The following is a 22,369-nucleotide window of genomic DNA, read 5'->3' on the forward strand; positions in this document are numbered from 1 at the left end:
TCCTGTTTTGAAAGAGACACATGATATCGGTTTCTGCTAAGGAAAGTTCTGTTTCCTTGCTTTCCTCTCAGGACATTTTCATTTCCTTTTACTGCAGCGGGGTCAAAAGCATGTTGCTGGCTGCAAAGCATTTGGCTCAATAGGGGATGCAGCTGGTTAATGACAGGAAAGAACGTTTACGGGTCCGTTTCATTCTGAAAGTGAAACGAGCAGCAAGTGCAACAAGTTTTACAATTAAAACACATTTGCTCTAGCATGTTTCCTCAAAACTGCAAAACAGCATGACCTTTGACAATACCTAAAAGCATGACTTGCAAACAGAGATCTCTTTAACCAAGTGTAGTACCACTCGGGTAAGCAGTGCTTATATCCTGTTGTCTCGTCCACGGGTCTCTGTGCTGTCTGTAGTGTGCCATGCCTAACCTGACATGCCCTGTTACACTGGGAAGCTGCACAAAACACTGCTTTCCTTGCCATCATCTTCATGTTTCTCCAGCCGTAGAGCTAGGCTATATGAGTGATGTCATTTTGGAAGTCTGCTGTTGAAGCTGGCAGGGGGTTCAGAAATGCAACACGAGGGGGTTGCTTCCCCTGCCAGTGTACAAACACCTGGAATAAAAGCATATTCCAGAAAAACAGAAGAGTCTTTCCTTCACAGAATTAGGCTCTGCGTCAAGAAGGTAGCGCTTATTGATTTATTTAGTCTGTTTAAAGAGTTTTGAATGCATGTCGCTGTTCTTGCTGCTGATAAAGAAACCAACAACAATCTGTTTTATTCGTATCGAGTCTTTTTAATCAATCTTCAAATTCAAACTTTGTGAGAAAGGGTCAATGATACTGCTTAGAGGCACAAATTAATAACCTTGTTTTGTATTTGTGATGACATTATTAAAGTACATTTTATTGCATACATTATTATCTTTGCTTGACAAATAAGTGGCTTTTGCATAAAAGTGACATCAAACCTTACAATACAACTCATAGAATTAGTATAAATTGCATATTCTGTAGACTCAAGTAAACATTCTTGATTTTTGGTCAAATTCATTGACTCTAAACAGTCCTTAATTACATACGGTAGAACCTCAGAGTTAGGAACACCAAACTTACAAACTGACTACAGTCACTCACCCATGTGTGCAATGCAACCACATAGGAGCTACTATAAGCGGCGTGCTGGTCATGGAGAAGGCACAATTACTGTACCAACAAATGCATCCAGAAAGGTGAGGCAGATTTCAAAGCAAGTCGGACAATTTTACAAGGAACATTTAGTTTTAAACAAAGCGCAGTTCCTTTTCCATGCCAAAGGAGGCCGAATGTCTGAGCAAGCTGCAGGAATGCATTTTGTTTAAAATAAAATAAAAGCAAGCGCTACGTTAACCCGGGTTTTCCTGGATGTTTAAATCTGTGTTTTTGCTACAGTTCCAATTTCCATAGTAACTGAAATTTAGCCTTTGTATCATTCTCCAGATTGAGGGTGTAGATAGCAGGTGTACATATTAAACCATTGAAAACTCATTTTCAGAGTTACAGTCTTTTCAGACTTACGATCAACCTCCATTCCCAAGGTGTTCAGAACTCAGAGGTTCTACTGTGATTATATAAAAAAGAAAAACTTAAAATCATAATTAATAAAATCATTACCAAAAAATATTTTTTCAAAAGGCATTACCAAGTAGAAATGTAAAAAAAAAAAAACATTACTTTTTTCTTTAAAAAACAGCTACATAAAGGAGATAATAAATATAAAAAAAATATTTTAATTGCGTATAGTCGAATAACAGTACATTCAAATGTTTTTTTCCGTGAGAATTTGGCCAAGATGGCATTTCATAATGTAAAATCCTTTACTGCATATCTTCTCATCAGAGTCCCCAGTGTACCCTTCAGTAAAGGCACTCTTGTGTTAGTGTCAGGTGGTTTGAATCCTGGTCGCGCTGAGTTGTAGATCTTGGCTGGAGGCCCAGATGGAGCACTGCATTGGTCTCTGAATAACACAGCCAACTGGTTTTTTTTTTAATACCACAGGGAGTATATGGGGATTTCCAACTAACGTTATTGCAATGCAGCGGTTTTAAAATAACTTTGTAACAATTAGGAAGTGACTCAGGACAAAGTGGATGCCTCTATTCACCCTCAGTGAGAACTGTTTCCACTTGTAATATTCAGCCAGAATGTGGCTGGGTGTGTTCGTTTTTTTATATATATATTGGAGTTCCATGTCATGATAGTTCTGTTGGCAGCCACTGGCTGACTTGGAGACAGTAGTCTTCTGTTCTAAAAGTTTGTGTATGCTCCCTCTTTCCCCTCCCCAAACTGTGTGCTCTGATACTGCAGACTAAAGTCATAGAGATTATTTCCGGATCTCTCCACACTACCTTCACAAAAAACCCTATCTGCTCCTCTCATGTAGCCATTGATCTGCTGTCAAGTGCGCCATGAAGATCTGCTCTGCTTCGTTTATTGTACTCGCACAGTAGTGTATACGGGTTCATTATTCAATCATTATGTGCTTCAAGATGTCTTTCCTCATTCATTATTAAGGTGCAATTCAGTGGGCTTTTTTTAGGTTACTTGAATTCTGTTTTCTTTGTATTCACTCACAAGAAACCTTTCTCCCTGTGTAAATTCCTTCAGGACTGTAAGTGCTTCATTATAGAGAACATTGAACATTCTTCAAAGGAAACTTGATTAACTGGCAAACTGTGATCATTTCTGTACAGCACACTATGTATTGCCAGACCTTCAATGCAGCTTCAGCACATAAGGAATCCGATATGAAGTTGTACAGCTGTAGTGTCTTCACATTACACTGAAAATACAGTACATTCATACTACTAATATAAAATATATTATTTCCATTCATTTCAAAAGATCAGTTGTTTGTAACTGCAAAGCTGATCTTAAAGGTATAGAAATGAAATCACTGAGAAGTTAATTTCTTCTGTTTGCATTGTCAGTGAAAATACATGCAGTGATTGTCATGACTACTGTTTTGATTTACTGCATAAATCCAGCAGATCTGGGAGCCTGTGAACACCTGCCTGACCTTTAAAGGGAATCATTAGTTCCTAAAACTGCCTAGCTACGGTATACACTGTTCCCCTGGGCAAGGACACTGTATAAGAGCATTCGTTACTGCCAGCAAAGCACAGCAGAGAAGACCTGTTTTTCATTTCTGCAAAGCCCAGTGACAATGTGCAAAAATGATGCAGAGGAAGCCATACTTGCAACAAAAGGTTATAAAAAATGAATTTCAATCTGCCCAGAACGTACTTTTTTTTTTTTTTCTTAAATCATACTTGATTTCTTTCTCCCCAGTTTGTGGCTTTTCCATATTTTAGTGCAATTACTGCAGGCTCTATGAATTATAAATGACAGGCAGAGTTTCACTGGCTCACATATACATCAGAGATAGAAACTCAAACATGTCCAGCTCCCAGGCCTGGCTTTCACAGCTCCTATTGTTTAGATATGCTATAGTAAAGACTGTGCTTATCCCAGTCACTGGCGCCTCAGGAGTTGCTTGTGCACCTAAAGGGGGGGAAACGTTTTTTAACTTGGTTTTAACTTCTCAAACTCCTGACTCCTGATCATTTTAAATAATAGATAAATAATAGAACTTAAATGGTGGGGATTTTTGAAACTCTGAACTGAGCGTAGGACTGGGATTCTAACCCTGAGCATTCACTTCAGTGAGCTGCCATTTGATTCCCTACTAATCAAATCTCGTAGAAAAAACAGGCTTTCTTCCATGATAAAGAGAGGGAGCTGGGAAAAACAGTCTGATTAGCAATAGGCCACAAAAGACTTGTAGACTTTCTGTGAAATTTAACAATGATGAAACCGGTACAGTAAAAAAAAAATGAACATAGCTACAGAGTCATTTATACATCGGAGCTGGCCAGAACAAAGTCATCCATTGTATGCAAGATGCAGACGTTAAATTGTTACAGAGAAATTTCAAAGACTTTTGCATTATTTCTAAAACTGTCATTTTTAAATGGTGATACTTCAGAGATTACTCTGGCTTTTACCAGTTCTGTAAACAGCACACTTAAAGGCATAAAGGTAACACGATCACGCATATAAAATAATTTCTTAAAAAAATAACTCTGTGTCACAAATTACCTTCTTGAAGACGTCACAAAAAAGCAAGGTTCATAAAAATATACAATTCCTCTTTGGGAATTTGAATAACATGTTTGCATTGCCACCAAAATGCACATCACTTGGTCAAGTTTACCCAATGCACTTGTTTTTCTTCAATTTTCTCTTCCAAACATTTGAGTAGAACGGGGTCTACTTTAGGATCAAACTTGTTCGCAAACCAATGGCCAAAATTAATGAGCCAATGAAGTTCTGCTGCCCCGTAGATACAGATGCTGCGAATGTGGGTTCCAGTGCAGGGAGGGTAATGGGTGCCCTCAAGGTAGCTCCACTTCACAAGTCGTGTCTTACTCTTCAAGTCTGTGAAGTCAGGATCGGACCTTGGAATCTCCCCTGGTACCTCAGGGACTCGCACCAGGGTAGCCCAGAAATGCTCATCAGGAGAATACGTGTCCGCAGACCAGGCCAAAAAGTCTTTCACTAACTGGCTCCCATTAATGTGCAGAATAAACTTGCGGCTCAAGACAAAGTAGGCACTTCCGCAAAACATTTCGATGTTGTGGGGTGGATGGTCCTTGATCTCCTTGGTTTTAAAAGGCAGCTTCTGGTATTCGTAAGGTGCATCGCGAAGCTCATAGCGGTAAGTGAAGCGTTGCTTTTTCAAGCTGCTAGGTCTGCTTGATTCCAGCATGTTGGCCCCATTCAGTTTCTTTAACTCCGACATGAGCTCGAAGTTGGGCTTGAGTGGAAAGTCCTGGCCGCACAGATTGATGACGTACTTCCACTGGACTGGGGAGCTGAGGAGGTCTGACAGACAGTTGAGATCGGCCTGAAGCCTTGAAATATGAGCGTACTGCACCGATTCCAGTCTGGATGCAATAAAGACATTTGGGAAACATTTGACTACATTTTGGACAGCAGCTTTGAAGCTTTGGGAGGATTTCTGATCGTAGTGGATGCAGTAGACATTCTGAGGCATGTAGATTGTATGCAGGAGTCTTTCAAACATTCCTGAGTGTTTGTGCACAACCAGAGAGTAGGCCAACGGAAACTGGCGCTCTTCATCTGAAACCGATTTCTCAGAATATTGTCGCAACTTAATATATCTTTGGCAGTCAGCCGTCATGTCCCTGACATCGTCATCCTCCAAATCAATAATCACTTTCCTTCTAATCTCCAGAGACTTGCCGATCTCCACTGGATCTGCATCATAGATGGCAGTGCAGTTGACGTTTTGATTTAATTCACTGAATTTGAAAGAACTGGAGCTCCTCCAATAAGGCTCCACAAAAAAGCGTTTCGGTGACACAGTTTCAGAAAGGATTTTTAAAACTCCCAGAATTAAAAGCACAATAAAAAACAGTTTATATTGAAAGGCACATCGCTTTATCTTCATTCTGTGAGAAAAAAAGAACACCAGTGAGTTGGCTAAAAATGTCATTAAACAACATGTTTGTTTGCTTGTTTTTTTTTTAACAAACTCTGTTTTTTCTACTGTAGCATCATATATAAGCAACAATTATGAATAGCAAGTTTTCTGTTGTTAATAACGGTCCGGTCTTTATTTCAATAAAATAACAGAATTAAAGAAACAATAAACATGACACATAAATACCCAAGTGCAATAGCTGCACAGCTGAAATCTAAAATCTAAATACGGATCTTATCTTTTCAGTCTGTGCTGAATCGATTCTCAGGAGTGCCCAAGTTTGCTGGAGCCAGCCTCTGTCAAGCCTGTTGGCTCGATGCCTGACTCTGCTGGCTGGAAACAGTGTGCCCCACCTTTTCACAGTAGCTCCTACTGGCCAGGCAGGGCTGGTAGTTTGCGTGAGCTGCTGTCAAGTTCCTTATTGTAAAGAGGTGATAGGCTTGAAGGTGGGAGCAGAGGACACCCACTGACCTGAGATGAACTGGGGAGTTACTGTGGTGAGGGAACAAGGGTAAAATAACTGGATCTAAATTAAAGGAGAAAAGTGGCATTTTATGTTAAGGTCTAACGCATTTGATGCATTCTACTTGTTATACTGGCCTATTTTCTTGTTAAATGCTTCCCTTAAGAATGCCACATAGTCCAGCAAGTGGTTTGTGCCAATACCATTAATAAAACAATGTTTTAACTGTACAGTATACTTGGTTCCAATTGCAATATACCATACATTCCTAATGGCTTTCTTAATGGAATTAATTCATGATAAATTACACACTTCTTCAAAGGTAGAAGCAATGCATTTGTTTGCTTTTCAGACAAGAATGATGTTATGTGACAGAATGTGAAAGAAAGCATGAGGTGTGTAATTAAAAATGCAGTTCTCATGAACGTGAAAGAAACAAAACAGTACCCAACTGCACCATACAAACCACTAAAGCTTTATTTTGCAAGATGGGGAATGGTACACTTTCATTTTTTACAAACCTGGTAAAATACATTGCAAAGTAATGAATGCAAAAATGCATTTTACAAAGTGGTCAATTAAAACAGTTTGTTGTTTTTTTCTGACACGAGTTTACAGCTTTTCTTTTTGCTGCTGCTTTGTGCTGCTAAGATATACATTTCAAAAGTTCTGGGAAAATCCTGTCCTTACTTTATGATACTAACTCTAGGAAGACATTTTAATTATGGTTCTGCTATCTTTATCTTTATAGTGACTTTGGAAAAGTGTGAGTAAAAACAGTCCTTTGTTTTTCTATTTGAATGTTGCAGCTTTGCGCTCACCCCCTAGCACGGGAAAGCACCGTGCTGTGCCTCATACAGAATGGCAGCACATTATGCAGCACATCACAACCTTGCCTACACTCCGACAACAACGGTACCGTTCGATACAGTATAGCAGCCTTGCTTCCCGTGGCTCCTAACACAAATACACACAAACATACTTTTTTAGTATAACGCTTTTATTATTATTATTATTATTATTATTATTATTATTATTATTATTATTATTATTATTATTATTATTCTTTTTATTATCGGAGACGTTTACGCCTTTTGAGTTATTACCATAACAAGAGTAAATACAGTTTGCCTAAAAACTTTATATCAGCGTAATATTTAGCATACTTTTATTATTTAACTATATTGAAAACATGTAGCATGCAGCCGTGTAAAACCTATTTGGATAATATGTTTAAACATATAATAGATCTCTATTCTAAACATTGAATAGAGTTAAGTCTGAAATATAACCACGTTGATTTGTGGTATATCAGCTTTTTTTTCCAAATGACACTTTCTAAATTTTATATATAATAATAATCATCGTTTCGTGATTCATGTAACTACCAGTACATCGTCTAAAACGGCATCAGTACTGATCCACATGAAAAGGAAAATAAAGTTAAAATACTTACAGTTATTATAGCGGGCACAGTATGAATACGAAAGTGAAGAACGCTATTTCAAGTAACTCGTGCAGTTCATTAAGATCCAAATGACAAAAAACTTTCTCCGAGGGCGATTAAGATTGCCGAATCAAGACTGACGAAGAAGAAATATTACAGTATGTTCATTTTATACATAGAAGGAGGTGACGCGCACGGAATGGGTGGGGCAAGAGAGTATGTGAAATTAACACAGCTGCTGATTTTAGTCCTGCTCCTGTAGAAAACAATAACGATCAATACATGTAGGCTAGAAAGCGTTTATACTTTGTTTAGCTTGTGCGACGCTAAACAGTTAACAGTATAATTTACAGCTACAATTGAATGTGTGGCAATGGTTACCACTATATTTGTAATCTATACAATTAAATGCAATGTAAATTACAATTCCACTCCACTTCCTCCTCACCTCATGGTTTGAAATTTAGGTTTCATACAGAAGGGTAAGTTGCATAGGCAGGGTTTTCCCTGGCTTTTATATCTGTAGTCATTAGTTAAGACAAATCCAGTACGATTATAAGATAATTCCCTATGAGCAGTTTAAACATCAAAATGTGCCTCCCTGCCAGTAACTTCCACACTCTTTTGTCTTATATTGTTTGAATGGTGGTAGGAAATGGCAATGAAGAAAGCTTATTGAGAACATCATGTTAAATATATATCCAGACAGCTACTAGTTTCACATTACTACAGGATAGTTTTTTTGTAGTGGTTACAGTAAATACTGTAATAAGTTCTGAAACCTTTTTTGTTTGACAAATGTTAAAGAAAAGCTGTACTGCAGTGGAAGCAGGTGTGTAAAAATGAGCCTGTGTCACACAGCCTGTCTCTCGCCACTCCAGTGAATGCCCATGTAGCTGTACATTAAATATGTATGTTGTTTTTACAAAAGACAAGCTTCTAGAATTTCCATGGACCCCAGTTTGAGAACCACTGCATTATACTACAAACATTTAGCATAGTAATTACTAGGTAACAGAAGAGTATCTGTAAGTTATTAATTACGCCATACTCCTTATCTAATGTCCAGTTAATATATAACAGGCAAAGACGACATGTGCAAAGGTAGTGCATTATGCTACAAAACAAGGTTGAGAAAAAATAATGGGTTGGAAAAACTGCCAGAACATTGGTGTAATATATTATTTGGACACCATAATCTTAAAACCTGTGGTTAGTATAAAAATATTTGGGCGTGACTTCTAACACATACAATATGTTTGCTCTAGATTACAATAGGAATGTTAATGAACTCAGAAAGAAGAACATATACCAAGATATAAAACCAAACTTGCTATCAGAACACTGTATTGCAAACCTGTTATTCCGTTTCCTGCCATTTCCCTGAAACATTTTGCTTTCAGTTGATAATTCAATTTTGTTTGCTTCCCTGGCAAAATTCATCCCATAGACATTCAAAACTAGACTTTGGTCGATCATGATCACATTGAAATAATCTTTATACATCCAAGAAGAATTCTGCCAGAGTGACATCAACCTCCATGGAGACAAGTGGGTCTTATCGAGAGCAGACTGTGTCAGAGTAGATAAGTAGGTCTTTCCTACAGCAAATTACATAAGACAAATACACATACGACAGGTCAAACTGGCACTATACTTTGTTCCATATAGTAACATGTACAGTAAGCATACCACAACACTTTTTGTCTTTGTTTGCTGTGTTGCATCACCATTAATCCACATGTAGTCTAGGAGCCCAAATGATTTGCAATGTATAAGAACACTTACCCACAATGTCCTGAAAGAAACTGGAAGTAATTTAATACATTGAGTTTAAAACTGAGGGCTTTGACATTACATTGCAGCCTAAACCAGTTAACCCCCTCTGCAGCATTAAACTATAATGCAATAGCTGAACTATTTAATATATGACCAGGTTTAGTCACTTCTCACATGCTTTAGTTTCCTTTTTACCCTTTGACCTCTCTGTCCATCAAGTAAGTAAACTAATACTTTGTAAGACGCTATGGTCTGTATCTATGGACATTTATGTTCTGTTGGAAGCTACTACTGTACCCTATGGCGTTATTTCATGCCCTTATGAAATTCCCCAATTGACAAGTGAACCACTGCATGTCTATGTACTGTATCCATTAGAATAATTTTAAAAACACTCACACACTAAATGTTTAAATATATTTTAATAGCAATAGCTATGTTTTTTACACAGATAAAAACTGAAATTCTTGCAAACAAGCTTGACTGCCCGAAAACCTACATGGCTCTTTGATAATTATACAAAATAGAGTTCAATGTACAGTCTCCAGGCAATGCAAAATGTAACTAAACATAAACAACCCCCTCCACTGTATTCTTACAATCAACCACTTAAGCGGAAATGAAATGAACTCTGTTAGAAAGCAAAGTCCTCACATTCCATAAAGAGAATCCAATGTTGATCCATAATGTGGCATGGGAGGAACTCATCATTACTTATTAAGAGAATCTCATTAAGTTTCAGGAAATTGCTGGTGTTCGTCTGAAAAGCTGTTTCTGTTGAAAAAAAGGCAGTTATTTTAGCTGCACTTATTCAATCAATTAATCTGGTAAAGTAAATAATTACGTTGCATACAGATGACCATAAATTGAGTGCACTTGCTTCAGTGTTAATGAGCCTGAAACGGTCTTTGTTTTGTTAGAAAATAATAGCAAATAATCATGTTAATTATAATGGCTACAGCAATATCAAACACAGCACAATCCTGGCCATGGTAAATATGTATCTATCAACTATCATTAAAGAAGCATAAACTAGAAGCGAGTTTGTGTAATGGAATTACTACACTGTTCAAGATTTATTTCAGATGGATTTAAACTAATCGTGGGCTAGCTTGAGAAAAATCAGGGTGTCAAAGAAAGGTAGGCTACTTTCTAAAGAATGATGTTTAGGGCTACTTTAGGTAGAGATGCAAGGGGAAGGGGAACATTTGAATTTGCCAGAGTTGGCATAAAAAAAATATCAAGTTGGCATTTAAATTAGTTTTATGAGATATTAACAGTTAAAATAGTAGATTTATAATGGAGAAACACTTATGTTGCACTTTGGCAAGCTGCATCTGTACCGACCTGCACAGACAGCTGGTTTAGGCAAAGGTGCCGACATTGTTTTTGGCTGTAAGGATGGAAGAGCCTTTTCTGTTGTAATCACTGGATCTACAATACTAAAATACTTTGATAGTTCCTTTCCTTTGTAAGTAACCTGAAAAAAGACACCCAGAAACCAGGTCATTACCGAACACACAAGCCACCAGTAAAGTCAAAATATTAGTTTACAAATAATTAAAAAAAAGAACATGCTGGTTAAGGTTACAACAACCTTTTTCAGTAAACTATGATGTCACTGCTCATTTTAGACTATATATTTTTATCACTTCTTTAAAAGCATAACCTTTTGCCAAAACGCCCTGTCAATAAGCAAGTATTTAATCTCTTCTCTTGTTTAATTTTAATATTTATGGAACCACTGCTTCTCGACTACAAAGTGTACAGCAAACAGTTTATAAAACTGAAAAAAAAAAGTTGTAATGTGCTGGCATTCAGTTTTATGAGGAAAGCAGAAGCGGGTCAGCAGAGTTCAAAGGTAACACTGTCATAAGATTGTATTTATATCTGTACCTTGCTCCATGCAAATGTTGAGCTGAAAGGGATGTCATTGCCAAAAAGTGTTTTAATCCATTGCACAGGACTGTGAAAGACACTTCCATTGCCAACCTTAATGCTTCCATCATTCAGAAGTGCAGCTTTATAACAAGAGCCCTAAAAATCAAAGATGTACATATACATGAAACAAATCATGGAAGCGCTATAGTCATTAGATAAAAACATAAGACAAAAATACAACACTGAAATCTACATGAAAAAACATAATATTTCCAACTACAGTAAGGTACTGTATAATCACATTTGCAATTTTATAGTAGATATTCCTCCTTAATTGATTGTCAAGGTCCTTGGTTTTCACCAGAGTAACATATTTAAACCAATTAGTTTTTTCATTGAATCATCAATAAAACTAGGTAACTGTGCAACAGGTTGTGTATGATTTGTTACTCAGAATGCAACTGCTCTATGATATGTGGATGCCTGCTTGAACTGCAACTCTGGCAGTTGTTTTTTCCTGCTCAGTCCGGTGACAGACTCATAGTAATCTTATCTTGTTCCAGGCTTTACATGTACAGCACGAATACAATGAAAACACTGTATTTGTAAAACTCAAGTTAGGAATGTTTTTTTGATTCTATATTAATGGTTTAATCGAAGTATTACAGAGGATGTATATGAGAGGCTTGAATCCAAAAATATGTGTTTCCCTATTGTGCATGGTTATAACATTAAGTGGAGAATTGCACAACCACCAGGTTGTATGATGTTTTGATGAACCCAAAGTCTACAGATACACATCTACTTCAGCAAACTGAGAACTGTAATTGCAAATTACAACTAATTTTAATAAGAGTCCCTGTATCTCTGGAAATACAACACAACTTCTTTAATGTACTAAGCCTGCAACGCCCCCCACCCCCTCCCCGTTTTATCATGATCTTTGGTTATAATGGTCATATTGTGTGTCCCCAGAGAACCGCATTATAGCGAGGGAGCACTGCATTTGTTATAGCATATAAATCTGATGTTATTTTCAACGGATGACATTATGAAGGATTTATATACTGTAAAAATTACTAATTGTTAAATTCCTTAATGATTAGAATATTAAATCTAGTCATACACATCTAGCTACCTATCCCCCTTACAGATGAGACTCACAAATGGTGTTCCATAGCATTCCTTATTCAGTTTTATAAAAATGAAAGACTCCCCCCCCCCCCCCCCAACAAAAATAACAAGTGCATTTTTGCCTACAGAATTACCTGTAGGTTAACTTGTAAAACGTCTTCCCCAGGCTTGATGACTCCGAGTCTGATAAGATGAATTAACTGTTGTTTTTTCCTTTTTTCTTCCTCTGTGTCTCCTTGCTGTAGCGGGGTATCTGGTTGACTGGTGTTACTCTTGCTAGCACCCTGATCCTGGACTAAAGACTGAATAACTTGTATATGTGCAGTGCTTTTCTGACTAATATTATTCTCAGTAGCAGTTTGTAGTACAACTGGAACTGCTGTGCTGGACTGTGGTCTGCTTTGTTGACTACCTCCTTGACAAATTAAGCCTGCTTGAGCTTTCTCCTGAGAATAACTGGACAGAGGCATATCATGAATGTTACTGTTGTCTTCCTTTGTATTTTGTAGGGTTGTTTGTATATTTGGTCTGTATTGGTTGTTATTGATACTTTTATTTTTTTTCTGATCAGATGAGCTTGTGATATGTTCAGACAAAATTGTCTGAGAATTGAATTTGGGGTATGAGTGCTCAATTTGTAAGTGTCTACTGATAAAATCAGCAGAAAACGGTGGTCTTGATATGCAGCTGGGTTCAGACCCAGCAATGTCACAATCAGTTGCATGGTATGATTTTATTCCATGAGTAGCTGTTTCACTGCTTGCTGAAGATAAGGTTTCTGCTAACTCACTTGAGGCCTGTGATCCAGAGTCTGGGCTAGATGGCATTGAAAAGCAATGGCCCTCCAGGATGTGCGTCCTGTCCTGATGAGGACTAGAGGCTGTGCTTGTAGAAGCAGTCTCCTCAGAGGCAACCTCTACAAGACTCCTTGCTCCCTCCACTCTTCCTTTCAATACAATAGGATCTTGGTGGCAGCCGGCAGTAATATCTGTTACAGTTGCATTTTCACTGGCTTGGGTTAAGCGTATGGTTTGGGTTATGTTGCTCTGCATATTAAAAAGGGTGTTTCTTTGGGTCTGTATGTTCTGCTTTAGTTCATCCTGTTTCTGCAGCACCTTTAAAAGCCTTTTTTGTCGGTTGGCCAGTGATGTCAGACGCTGTCTTAAAATTCCTTGCTTGAATGAATCTGATGATATCCTACAAAAATAAATAATAACAATGATAAAAGAGCAACTTGTCATTTCATACCCATGTGGCCTCTATACAGTTCTCAAAATGTCATCTAAGTACAGGTGGTACACTAAGAAAACACACACCACTAATGTGTAAAGGTAGTAAAAAAAAAAAAGTATAATTTATTGTAATAATAAAATACAAACAGAGCAGCTAGCTCTGGTCTCAGTAGGATGTACACCTGAGCCCCAGATGCTGGCTTGGGTCATCATTTATACCTGAGAGAGCTTTATCTCAAATTACAAGACATGCACAGCATTTCAAATACAAGGCATTTCCATATATAGTTATTCATAAGTAGTTTAATTAATGTGTACATATGTGACTCTCAGAAATGTGTTCATATTAAGCAGATAATATGCAGATAAGCAGATTATATACCGTGTTATATATTACGTACAGTGTAACCATTAACCTATCCCCCTACAACACCAACAAATAGATCTGATCTATTTGTTTTTTCTTACTGATGTATTACTTAGATCCACTTGGGGCAGAGTGTGTACCAGCTGTACCTAGCTAGATGACATAAAGTTCTAAGTTTAAAAAAAAAAAAAAGTCAGAAGGTTGTGATAGCTGATGTGATCTAAACAAGAAGAATATTTTAAGATAACTGTTATATTTCTGACCCTTTCTCTTTAAGGTTTGTGTTTTCCTAATTAGATGTACTGTTTGACACACGTCAAAGTTGTTTTGTCAAATGTATTTGCTAAGAAACGTTAGCATTGCTAAAATCAGTATAAAGGTGCTTTTGTTTGCATAGGATATCACTAAAGATACTTCTGGATTCCACTCCCCCCAATCTATCATCTGCATTTCTAAATTGTCAAACTGTTTAGTTAGTATTATGTTGACTGTGGACAAATATGTATGACCCATATGCAGTGTAACACTGAAACTAGTGTGGTACCATAGTAATGCAATTGATTATCAGTGTGTATTTAAATGGTAACAACCAGACACATCGAGAGTATGAGGAAATTCAAGTTTTTTGTTGATACAAAAAAAAAAAAAGTGTGATGTTATAATAGTGAGGTAGACTGCTGTCTCCAAGTACACCCAATGCTTTATGTTGTTATACCTATTATATGACAAGTGCTTTGGTCTTTACTTGTTTTAAGTGCCTGGATTTTTATTGAAAAAAAAGTGATTAGGTGACATTTCTTCTTAGTTTGATTTTAAAAAGAATCATTGAAGCTGGCAAACAAGTGCTTAATTATGCCCTCCTTAATTATGTAAAAACTATCTTGAAAATGGTATGGTTCACAACATAACATGACACACAGTGAAACACTTTAATATAGGCCACCTCTCATAGAACAGACACCGGTATATAGTGACAACCGTTAGGATTTTAAAGTACAGCAGACACACATTTCTCATTTGAAATAACCTGCACTGTATATAAGGGCCACCTGTCTCTAAAACACTTTTAGAGGTTGTTATACAATATTCAGTTTGGCAGTGTGTAAATATTTGCAAATATGTTTTGGAGTCTGTATGTAAATGGCAGTTCTTTTTGCATATTGTTCACCTGCAGGTCTCATTTTTAGCTATTCAAATCTACAAAAGATCTAGAAAAGATACAAGGTTAACAGGAATCATAGTTATATTGGTATTTTACAGTACTGTCCATATTTAGAAACAGTAGGTGGCTTGGACTTATCCTTTACCTGTACTTTTTTGCAAGATCATCCTTTTCTGCTTTTTGCTTGATAAGCACTTCATTTAGAACAACTTGCATCTGCAAAAATTGTTCACGGTACTTGCCTACACCAACAAAATAATTTAAGAACATATTAAAGAATATTGTTATATAAAATACACACATAAATCCGTTACCTAAAATTAGCTTATGTTATAGTGAAAACAAACTCGAAATTTGTGTTTTTGTGAACTACAAATATGGCCAGACGTTAAAATAATGGGACAAAGACCCATTATATTTTACTGTACAAGTGAATACACATATATACAAACATAAAAGACAATTACTCAAAGTGCACTCTACAGCAGAAACTTTATAGAGAAAAAGTCATGACCTCAATTTGGCAACCCATTAGGTTAGAACTCAATGCCACTGTCAGTTAGCAAATATGAATATATGAGGCTTTGACAGTGTGGTGATGGCAGCTGTGTAAAACAACTGCCACTAAATGGTTAGTTCTTCTTTCATGATACCCACAATCAAACTGAGAGAATCACAGAATTCAGTTGTGTGCTGAGTATGATGCTAGTATCTTGAATAATTACTATAGGTCTTTATTGTCTGGAAACCAAAAAGTCACATCACCCCAATATGGCAGCCATTTGAAGTAACTTACATTTTTCCAGAGTTTTCATTAATGCACTCAAAGTCCCAGTAGTTACTGTAGATAAAAGAGCCAGGCTAATGGCAAAGTGAGAACCTTTCTTAATTTATAAAATATTTTACAGCAATATATATATATATATATATATATATATATATATATATAATTTTCTATATATATATATCTATATATCTATCTATATATATATATATATATATATATATATAGATATATATATATATATAGATATATATATACCTGTATCTTCCAGTTCCTTAAATTCCCATTGTGACATTTTCTTCTGTTTGTCTTCTACATCATCTAAAAGTGTTGTAATGGTTTCATCCTGTGAACAGCAAAAATATTACATAAATAAAACATTAACACTTAAATATGATTTATTTATATATATATATATATATATATATATATATATATATATATATATATATATATATATATATATATATATATATATATAAATAAATACAGTGCCTTGCGAAAGTATTCGGCCCCCTTGAACTTTGCGACCTTTTGCCACATTTCAGGCTTCAAACATAAAGATATGAAACTGTAATTTTTTGTGAAGAATCAACAACAAGTGGGACACAATCATGAAGTGGAACGAAATTTATTGGATATTTCAAACTTTTTTAACAAATAAAAAACTGAAAAATTGGGCGTGCAAAATTATTCAGCCCCCTTAAGTTAATACTTTGTAGCGCCACCTTTTGCTGCGATTACAGCTGTAAGTCGCTTGGGGTATGTCTCTATCAGTTTTGCACATCGAGAGACTGAAATTTTTGCCCATTCCTCCTTGCAAAACAGCTCGAGCTCAGTGAGGTTGGATGGAGAGCATTTGTGAACAGCAGTTTTCAGTTCTTTCCACAGATTCTCGATTGGATTCAGGTCTGGACTTTGACTTGGCCATTCTAACACCTGGATATGTTTATTTGTGAACCATTCCATTGTAGATTTTGCTTTATGTTTTGGATCATTGTCTTGTTGGAAGACAAATCTCCGTCCCAGTCTCAGGTCTTTTGCAGACTCCATCAGGTTTTCTTCCAGAATGGTCCTGTATTTGGCTCCATCCATCTTCCCATCAATTTTAACCATCTTCCCTGTCCCTGCTGAAGAAAAGCAGGCCCAAACCATGATGCTGCCACCACCATGTTTGACAGTGGGGATGGTGTGTTCAGGGTGATGAGCTGTGTTGCTTTTACGCCAAACATAACGTTTTGCATTGTTGCCAAAAAGTTCGATTTTGGTTTCATCTGACCAGAGCACCTTCTTCCACATGTTTGGTGTGTCTCCCAGATGGCTTGTGGCAAACTGTAAACGACACTTTTTATGGATATCTTTAAGAAATGGCTTTCTTCTTGCCACTCTTCCATAAAGGCCAGATTTGTGCAGTATACGACTGATTGTTGTCCTATGGACAGAGTCTCCCACCTCAGCTGTAGATCTCTGCAGTTCATCCAGAGTGATCATGGGCCTCTTGGCTGCATCTCTGATCAGTCTTCTCCTTGTATGAGCTGAAAGTTTAGAGGGACGGCCAGGTCTTGGTAGATTTGCAGTGGTCTGATACTCCTTCCATTTCAATATTATCGCTTGCACAGTGCTCCTTGGGATGTTTAAAGCTTGGGAAATCTTTTTGTATCCAAATCCGGCTTTAAACTTCTCCACAACAGTATCTCGGACCTGCCTGGTGTGTTCCTTGTTCTTCATGATGCTCTCTGCGCTTTAAACGGACCTCTGAGACTATCACAGTGCAGGTGCATTTATACGGAGACTTGATTACACACAGGTGGATTCTATTTATCATCATTAGTCATTTAAGTCAACATTGGATCATTCAGAGATCCTCACTGAACTTCTGGAGAGAGTTTGCTGCACTGAAAGTAAAGGGGCTGAATAATTTTGCACGCCCAATTTTTCAGTTTTTTATTTGTTAAAAAAGTTTGAAATATCCAATAAATTTCGTTCCACTTCATGATTGTGTCCCACTTGTTGTTGATTCTTCACAAAAAATTACAGTTTCATATCTTTATGTTTGAAGCCTGAAATGTGGCAAAAGGTTGCAAAGTTCAAGGGGGCCGAATACTTTCGCAAGGCACTGTAAAAAGCACACACACACACACACACACATATATACATATATATATATATATATATATATATATATATGTGTGTGTGTGTGTGTGTGTGTGTGTGCGCATTTGAATGAAGTTTTGGTTGAAAGCCTTTATTGTAGGTTTATATGAAATAAAGTTTGGAAGTTGGTAAAGCTTAGGATCAGAATTCAGTTTCAGTCAGTCACTTTTTAATGCTCCTATTTACAGCAATTAATGGCCCAAGGGTTAAAAAAGTGTTGGATGACTGATTAACAGGAAGAAAAGACAAGAAACTGTTCAATACACACTAAGACAGCATCCACTAAACACTGACAGTGACGGTACTGTAAGAAGTTGCACCACACGGGTTATGAGATATAAGCAGTTGAAGTTGTGTCAGTTCCCCTTGCTGGGTGTTAAAGAATATCTGTGGGTAAAAGCACTTACTGTACAGTGGCTATCTCCATCCTTCACAAATTGAGTTCTATGGGGCTTCTTATCACTTTTACAACAGACACATTTCACAGGTGCCTTTCTCACCCTTGTTTCAGTTTCTAAGACTTAAATGAAACAAAGTTATTAATTCAGCAGTATTGGCTGGATACCAAATTGTTGTGTTTGTCCATGTCTGCTGTTACTCATAGGCAGTGCTATAGCTGCTATTTTTTAATTAAAACAGTTTTACCAGCAAGGTTTAAGGTAAAAATAAACTGCATCTGTTTTTTTATAGTTGACATTTTTAAGTTAATATATACCGTATTCCTTCGAATTTAAGACGCCCTCGAATTTAAGATGGAGCCCAAATATCCCACCCTCAATTTGAGGAAAAAATAAAACATCAAATATGCATTTACAAAGATACAACCTCAATTACGCATATGGATGCAGGTTGCGGCCGTCTGCTATCAGACAGAGCATTAGTTATGTGCTGCATCTCATTACCCACACCTGTTTTTCTCCCAATTTATGAACTGTGGTATTGCCTGGCATGTCGAAAAATACGGGGGTCTTATCCGCATTTCCGATCTGTCTAAGCCTGTCTGTCATTTTGTTAGAAATGCAGAAATTGTAAAAGCTTCTCTTTGAATTCCTCATGAAGCTAATGACGCTTCTTTGAAAATGGCTGCCTGTATGTCATGGATGATTCGAGATCAGGCAGTAACCTTTCGGTTCGTCTTTTCTCGGCAGTAAATCATGTTGCTGCTTGTGTATTCGGGCAGTGACATCTTTGTTCATCTTTTCTCAGCAATGTGTCACGTTGTTGTTTGTGTATTCGGGTAGTCACATCTTTTGTTAGCCATTTTTAATCACTATAAGGGCAGCAGTGTGGAGTAGTGGTTAGGGGCTCTGGACTCTTGACCGGAGGGTCGTGGGTTCAATCCCAGGAGGGGGACACTGTTGCTGTACCCTTGAGCAAGGTACTTTACCTAGATTGCTCCAGTAAAAACCCAACTGTATAAATGGGTAACTGTATGTAAAAATAATGTGTAAAAAATAAAGTAATTGTATGTAAAATGTGATATCTTTTAACAATTGTAAGTCGCCCTGGATAAGGGTGTCTGCTAAGAAATAACTAATAATAATGTACTCGAATTTAATTTAATTTCCTGTGTTGACCTGAATAATAAAATGTTATCGCATATATTGCTTTTTAAAGTCTGTTTTGATAGATTCCAGTTTTGCATGAATGGAAGCAGGTGGAGTCAACAGTTGAATGGTCACAATATCTCACAATTTTTCCAGGAAGTCCAGGAAGAAGAAAAAAAACAAGCACACAAGAAAGATGACAGCCAATTCGAATTTTAAAAATCATAGTATTAGAGAATGATTGCAACCATCATAGAAAGATACGGAAGGTTTGTCTGTCTGTCTGTCTGTCTGTCTATCTATCTATCTATCTATCATGGCAGGATCCCTGTCTGGAAGAAATGTGTTGGGGTTTGGCAGGGATAGGGTTCATTTCTGTCCCTGCCAGAGAAATATGTTTGCACAGCCACAGGTGTAATGAGTTTAGTTAATTTAATTGATACCTGTTTTATAGTTTAACTGATGCCACCTGCCTGTAATAAGAAGGCAGGTATTTAAACCAGGAAAAAAGTTGTTTCTAGATAGTCTCCAGTTTATGTGAAGAGAGGCTGTCATTGATGAAGAAACCTGTGTGGCTGGCTAAAGGTAGTGTGTAACTCTTTTTGTTTGTCGAGTTTAGAAATGGTTTTGTGTAATCTGTAAATGGCTTAGTTGTCTGATTTGTAGTTAGAGAAGAGAAGAAAAGTTTAGTTAGCACTCCAAAATGGAGTTAGCTTTTGTTTTTGTTTTGTTTTCAGTTCTTAATTTCTGTAAATAATAAAAATGGCACTTAAGTGCCTAAAAACTTGCACTTTTGTGTCTGGGTCTGCATTAAAAAGAGCTATGAACCAAAAAACAAATGAAATTCTTCACTATATATATATATATATATATATATATATATATATATATATATATATATAATTACACAGTGCTACCCTATTATAGTGTGGTTGTCTGGGTTGATAATTAGGAGGCCTTGTTGTTTGTGTTTTGCCTTATAATGAATAATGGCATTTTTGTTCCTAAAATGATTTACAATGCCCACAAGCCAAATTATTGTAGTGTACGGTGGAAAATGAAGGAATGAGACACACAATTTGCAGGTACTCGAATCCATGGTTTATGGTGCGTTGATGTGGTAAACTTACTTTCACATTCGGTGTTTGTAGCTATATGTAATTTAAAGCCACCAGAAAAATGCAGTACAGACTATATTTATCCTTGTATTGCAACTTTTTACTTAACTTGGTGTGCAGCTAAAATAACATCACCATTTGTGTTATATTTTACTCGCATGCCAAATAAATCAGAAAAGAAGCATACCAGTTGCTATTGGAGACTTCTCAACATATATTGCCGAAGAAGCAGAGAAGGGCAGAAGCAGTTCTTTGATCTTATCATCTTTGGCCTGGTCCAGGGCACATTTTCCAACTCCATCCTTATCATGCGGATTAGCACCATACTGGAGAAGCAGCTTCACGGCCTAATAAAAACAAATGAGAAAAACAGAAGAAGAGCAGGAACCACATGTTGGAATTTGATGGCAGTAGCTGAAGTGTTGCGTCCCTTACCATAAAAAAACCAGCGCTTTCAAGGGTGGGGCTTTCCTGTTACAGTTTGGGATTTCTGACTATTGGAAAGTGTCTATGAGAGTGGTTGTATTAAGTTAAGCACTGAACTTGGCTCATATGTCTTTGACTATAATTTCTAACGATTCTTGGTCGTGGCATCAGAACCTCTCAACCTCGTATTTCCTATACTGCAAGGTTTTCACCATTTTAATCTGAATGGGAACATTGTACTGCGCATTTAAAAGGTGTGAGCGTTATGTTTTAATCAACCTGTGTTATAAGCAACCACTGGCTTTGCAATAAACGGGCAATTACAGTATTTAGAATATACTGTAAAGAAAAATAGCAGCTATGTCAAAGACTTACAGGGCAGTGGTGTAGATTAGAAACTGAACACCATCTACCAGCTCTTCAAGTTATGCAACATGTTGTACTATACAAGGCTTTTAGCACCTCATAGTGACAGGCGGAAACTGCATCATGTATCGGTAAGACACCCTCTAGCCCTCTTATGTTAACATCGGCTCCAGCTTTCAGTAGTTCCTTCATCACAGCCGTAAATCCCCTGAAACTTGCTTCATGCAGAGCTGTCCACCCTAGTAATTAATACAAATATATACAAAGATTAAAATGCACATTTCTGCAATATGTTATAATAGACATTTGACAATATAAATGTATGTTTAAAAAAAAAAAAAAAAATCCTATCTTTATTATTATATCTAATAATAATTTATTTCTTAGCAGATGCCCTTATCCAGGGCGACTTACAAGATATCACATTATTTTTACATACAATTACCCATTTATACAGTTGTTTTTTTTTTTTTTTTTTACTTGAGCAATCTAGGTAAAGTACCTTGCTCAAGGGTACAGCAGCAGTGTCCCCACCGGGGATTGAACCCATGACCCTCCGGTCAAGAGTCCAGAGCCCTAACCACTACCTTTTAGTCTGCTATTTGAGTCTTCTTTGTCAACCCTCTGTCTCCTGCCACACAGTCATACCTAAACTAACTACTTCATGTAACGCAAGCAATGCTCCTGTATCTTGAAGTAGCACATGTCCACTAAATGTTTAATCACATTTGAGCAAGCTGTTATGTAGAGAAAGCCTTCATTAACCCAAGTTAACAGAGGCCATATCTAAAATGTTTCACTAATGCCTTCATCATTGTATAATTATTACACTGATAGACGCACTATTCACAACGTTTGTTTACTTGGCGCTTTTTTTTTTTTTTTTAAACTAAGATGGATTAATTAATGTCATCTCAAGATCTGCTCACACTATCTCGCATATACAGCACCACTGTTTACTGCAGTA

The 22,369-nt window shown here is 36.9% G+C and overlaps 2 protein-coding genes across 2 annotated transcripts in view; both read right to left on the bottom strand.

Annotated features, from left to right (window-relative positions):
- Window positions 1-786: 786 nt before the first annotated feature.
- Window positions 787-7,594, bottom strand: LOC117403537 (beta-1,3-galactosyl-O-glycosyl-glycoprotein beta-1,6-N-acetylglucosaminyltransferase 4-like). The gene is made up of 2 exons (XM_034005710.3): window positions 7,462-7,594; window positions 787-5,510 (listed from the first exon to the last, which is right to left on the bottom strand). The coding sequence occupies exon 2, from the start codon at window positions 5,507-5,509 to the stop codon at window positions 4,232-4,234; it is 1,278 nt and encodes a 425-aa protein (XP_033861601.3). The 5' UTR covers window position 5,510; window positions 7,462-7,594; the 3' UTR covers window positions 787-4,231.
- A 2,040-nt stretch (window positions 7,595-9,634) lies between these two features.
- LOC117403656 (ankyrin repeat domain-containing protein 31-like) overlaps window positions 9,635-22,369 on the bottom strand; it is a 37,607-nt gene continuing 24,872 nt past the window's right edge. Inside the window, exons 17-25 of the mRNA XM_058992171.1 lie at window positions 21,499-21,641; window positions 20,798-20,957; window positions 18,353-18,465; window positions 16,050-16,137; window positions 15,153-15,249; window positions 12,381-13,443; window positions 11,128-11,268; window positions 10,579-10,711; window positions 9,635-10,005 (exon numbers count right to left, since the gene is read on the bottom strand). Coding sequence (XP_058848154.1) covers window positions 9,866-10,005; window positions 10,579-10,711; window positions 11,128-11,268; window positions 12,381-13,443; window positions 15,153-15,249; window positions 16,050-16,137; window positions 18,353-18,465; window positions 20,798-20,957; window positions 21,499-21,641 — 2,078 coding nt within the window. The 3' untranslated portion in view covers window positions 9,635-9,865. The remainder of the gene's footprint in view (window positions 10,006-10,578; window positions 10,712-11,127; window positions 11,269-12,380; window positions 13,444-15,152; window positions 15,250-16,049; window positions 16,138-18,352; window positions 18,466-20,797; window positions 20,958-21,498; window positions 21,642-22,369) is intronic.

Source organism: Acipenser ruthenus, chromosome 1, assembly GCF_902713425.1.
Source record: "Acipenser ruthenus chromosome 1, fAciRut3.2 maternal haplotype, whole genome shotgun sequence".
Lineage (NCBI taxonomy): Eukaryota > Metazoa > Chordata > Actinopteri > Acipenseriformes > Acipenseridae > Acipenser > Acipenser ruthenus.

What these genes read in the sequence shown, in the direction of transcription:
- LOC117403537 (XM_034005710.3), bottom strand. Translation starts at nt 5,509, where the DNA reads ATGAAGATAAAGCGATGTGCCTTTCAATATAAACTGTTTTTTATTGTG.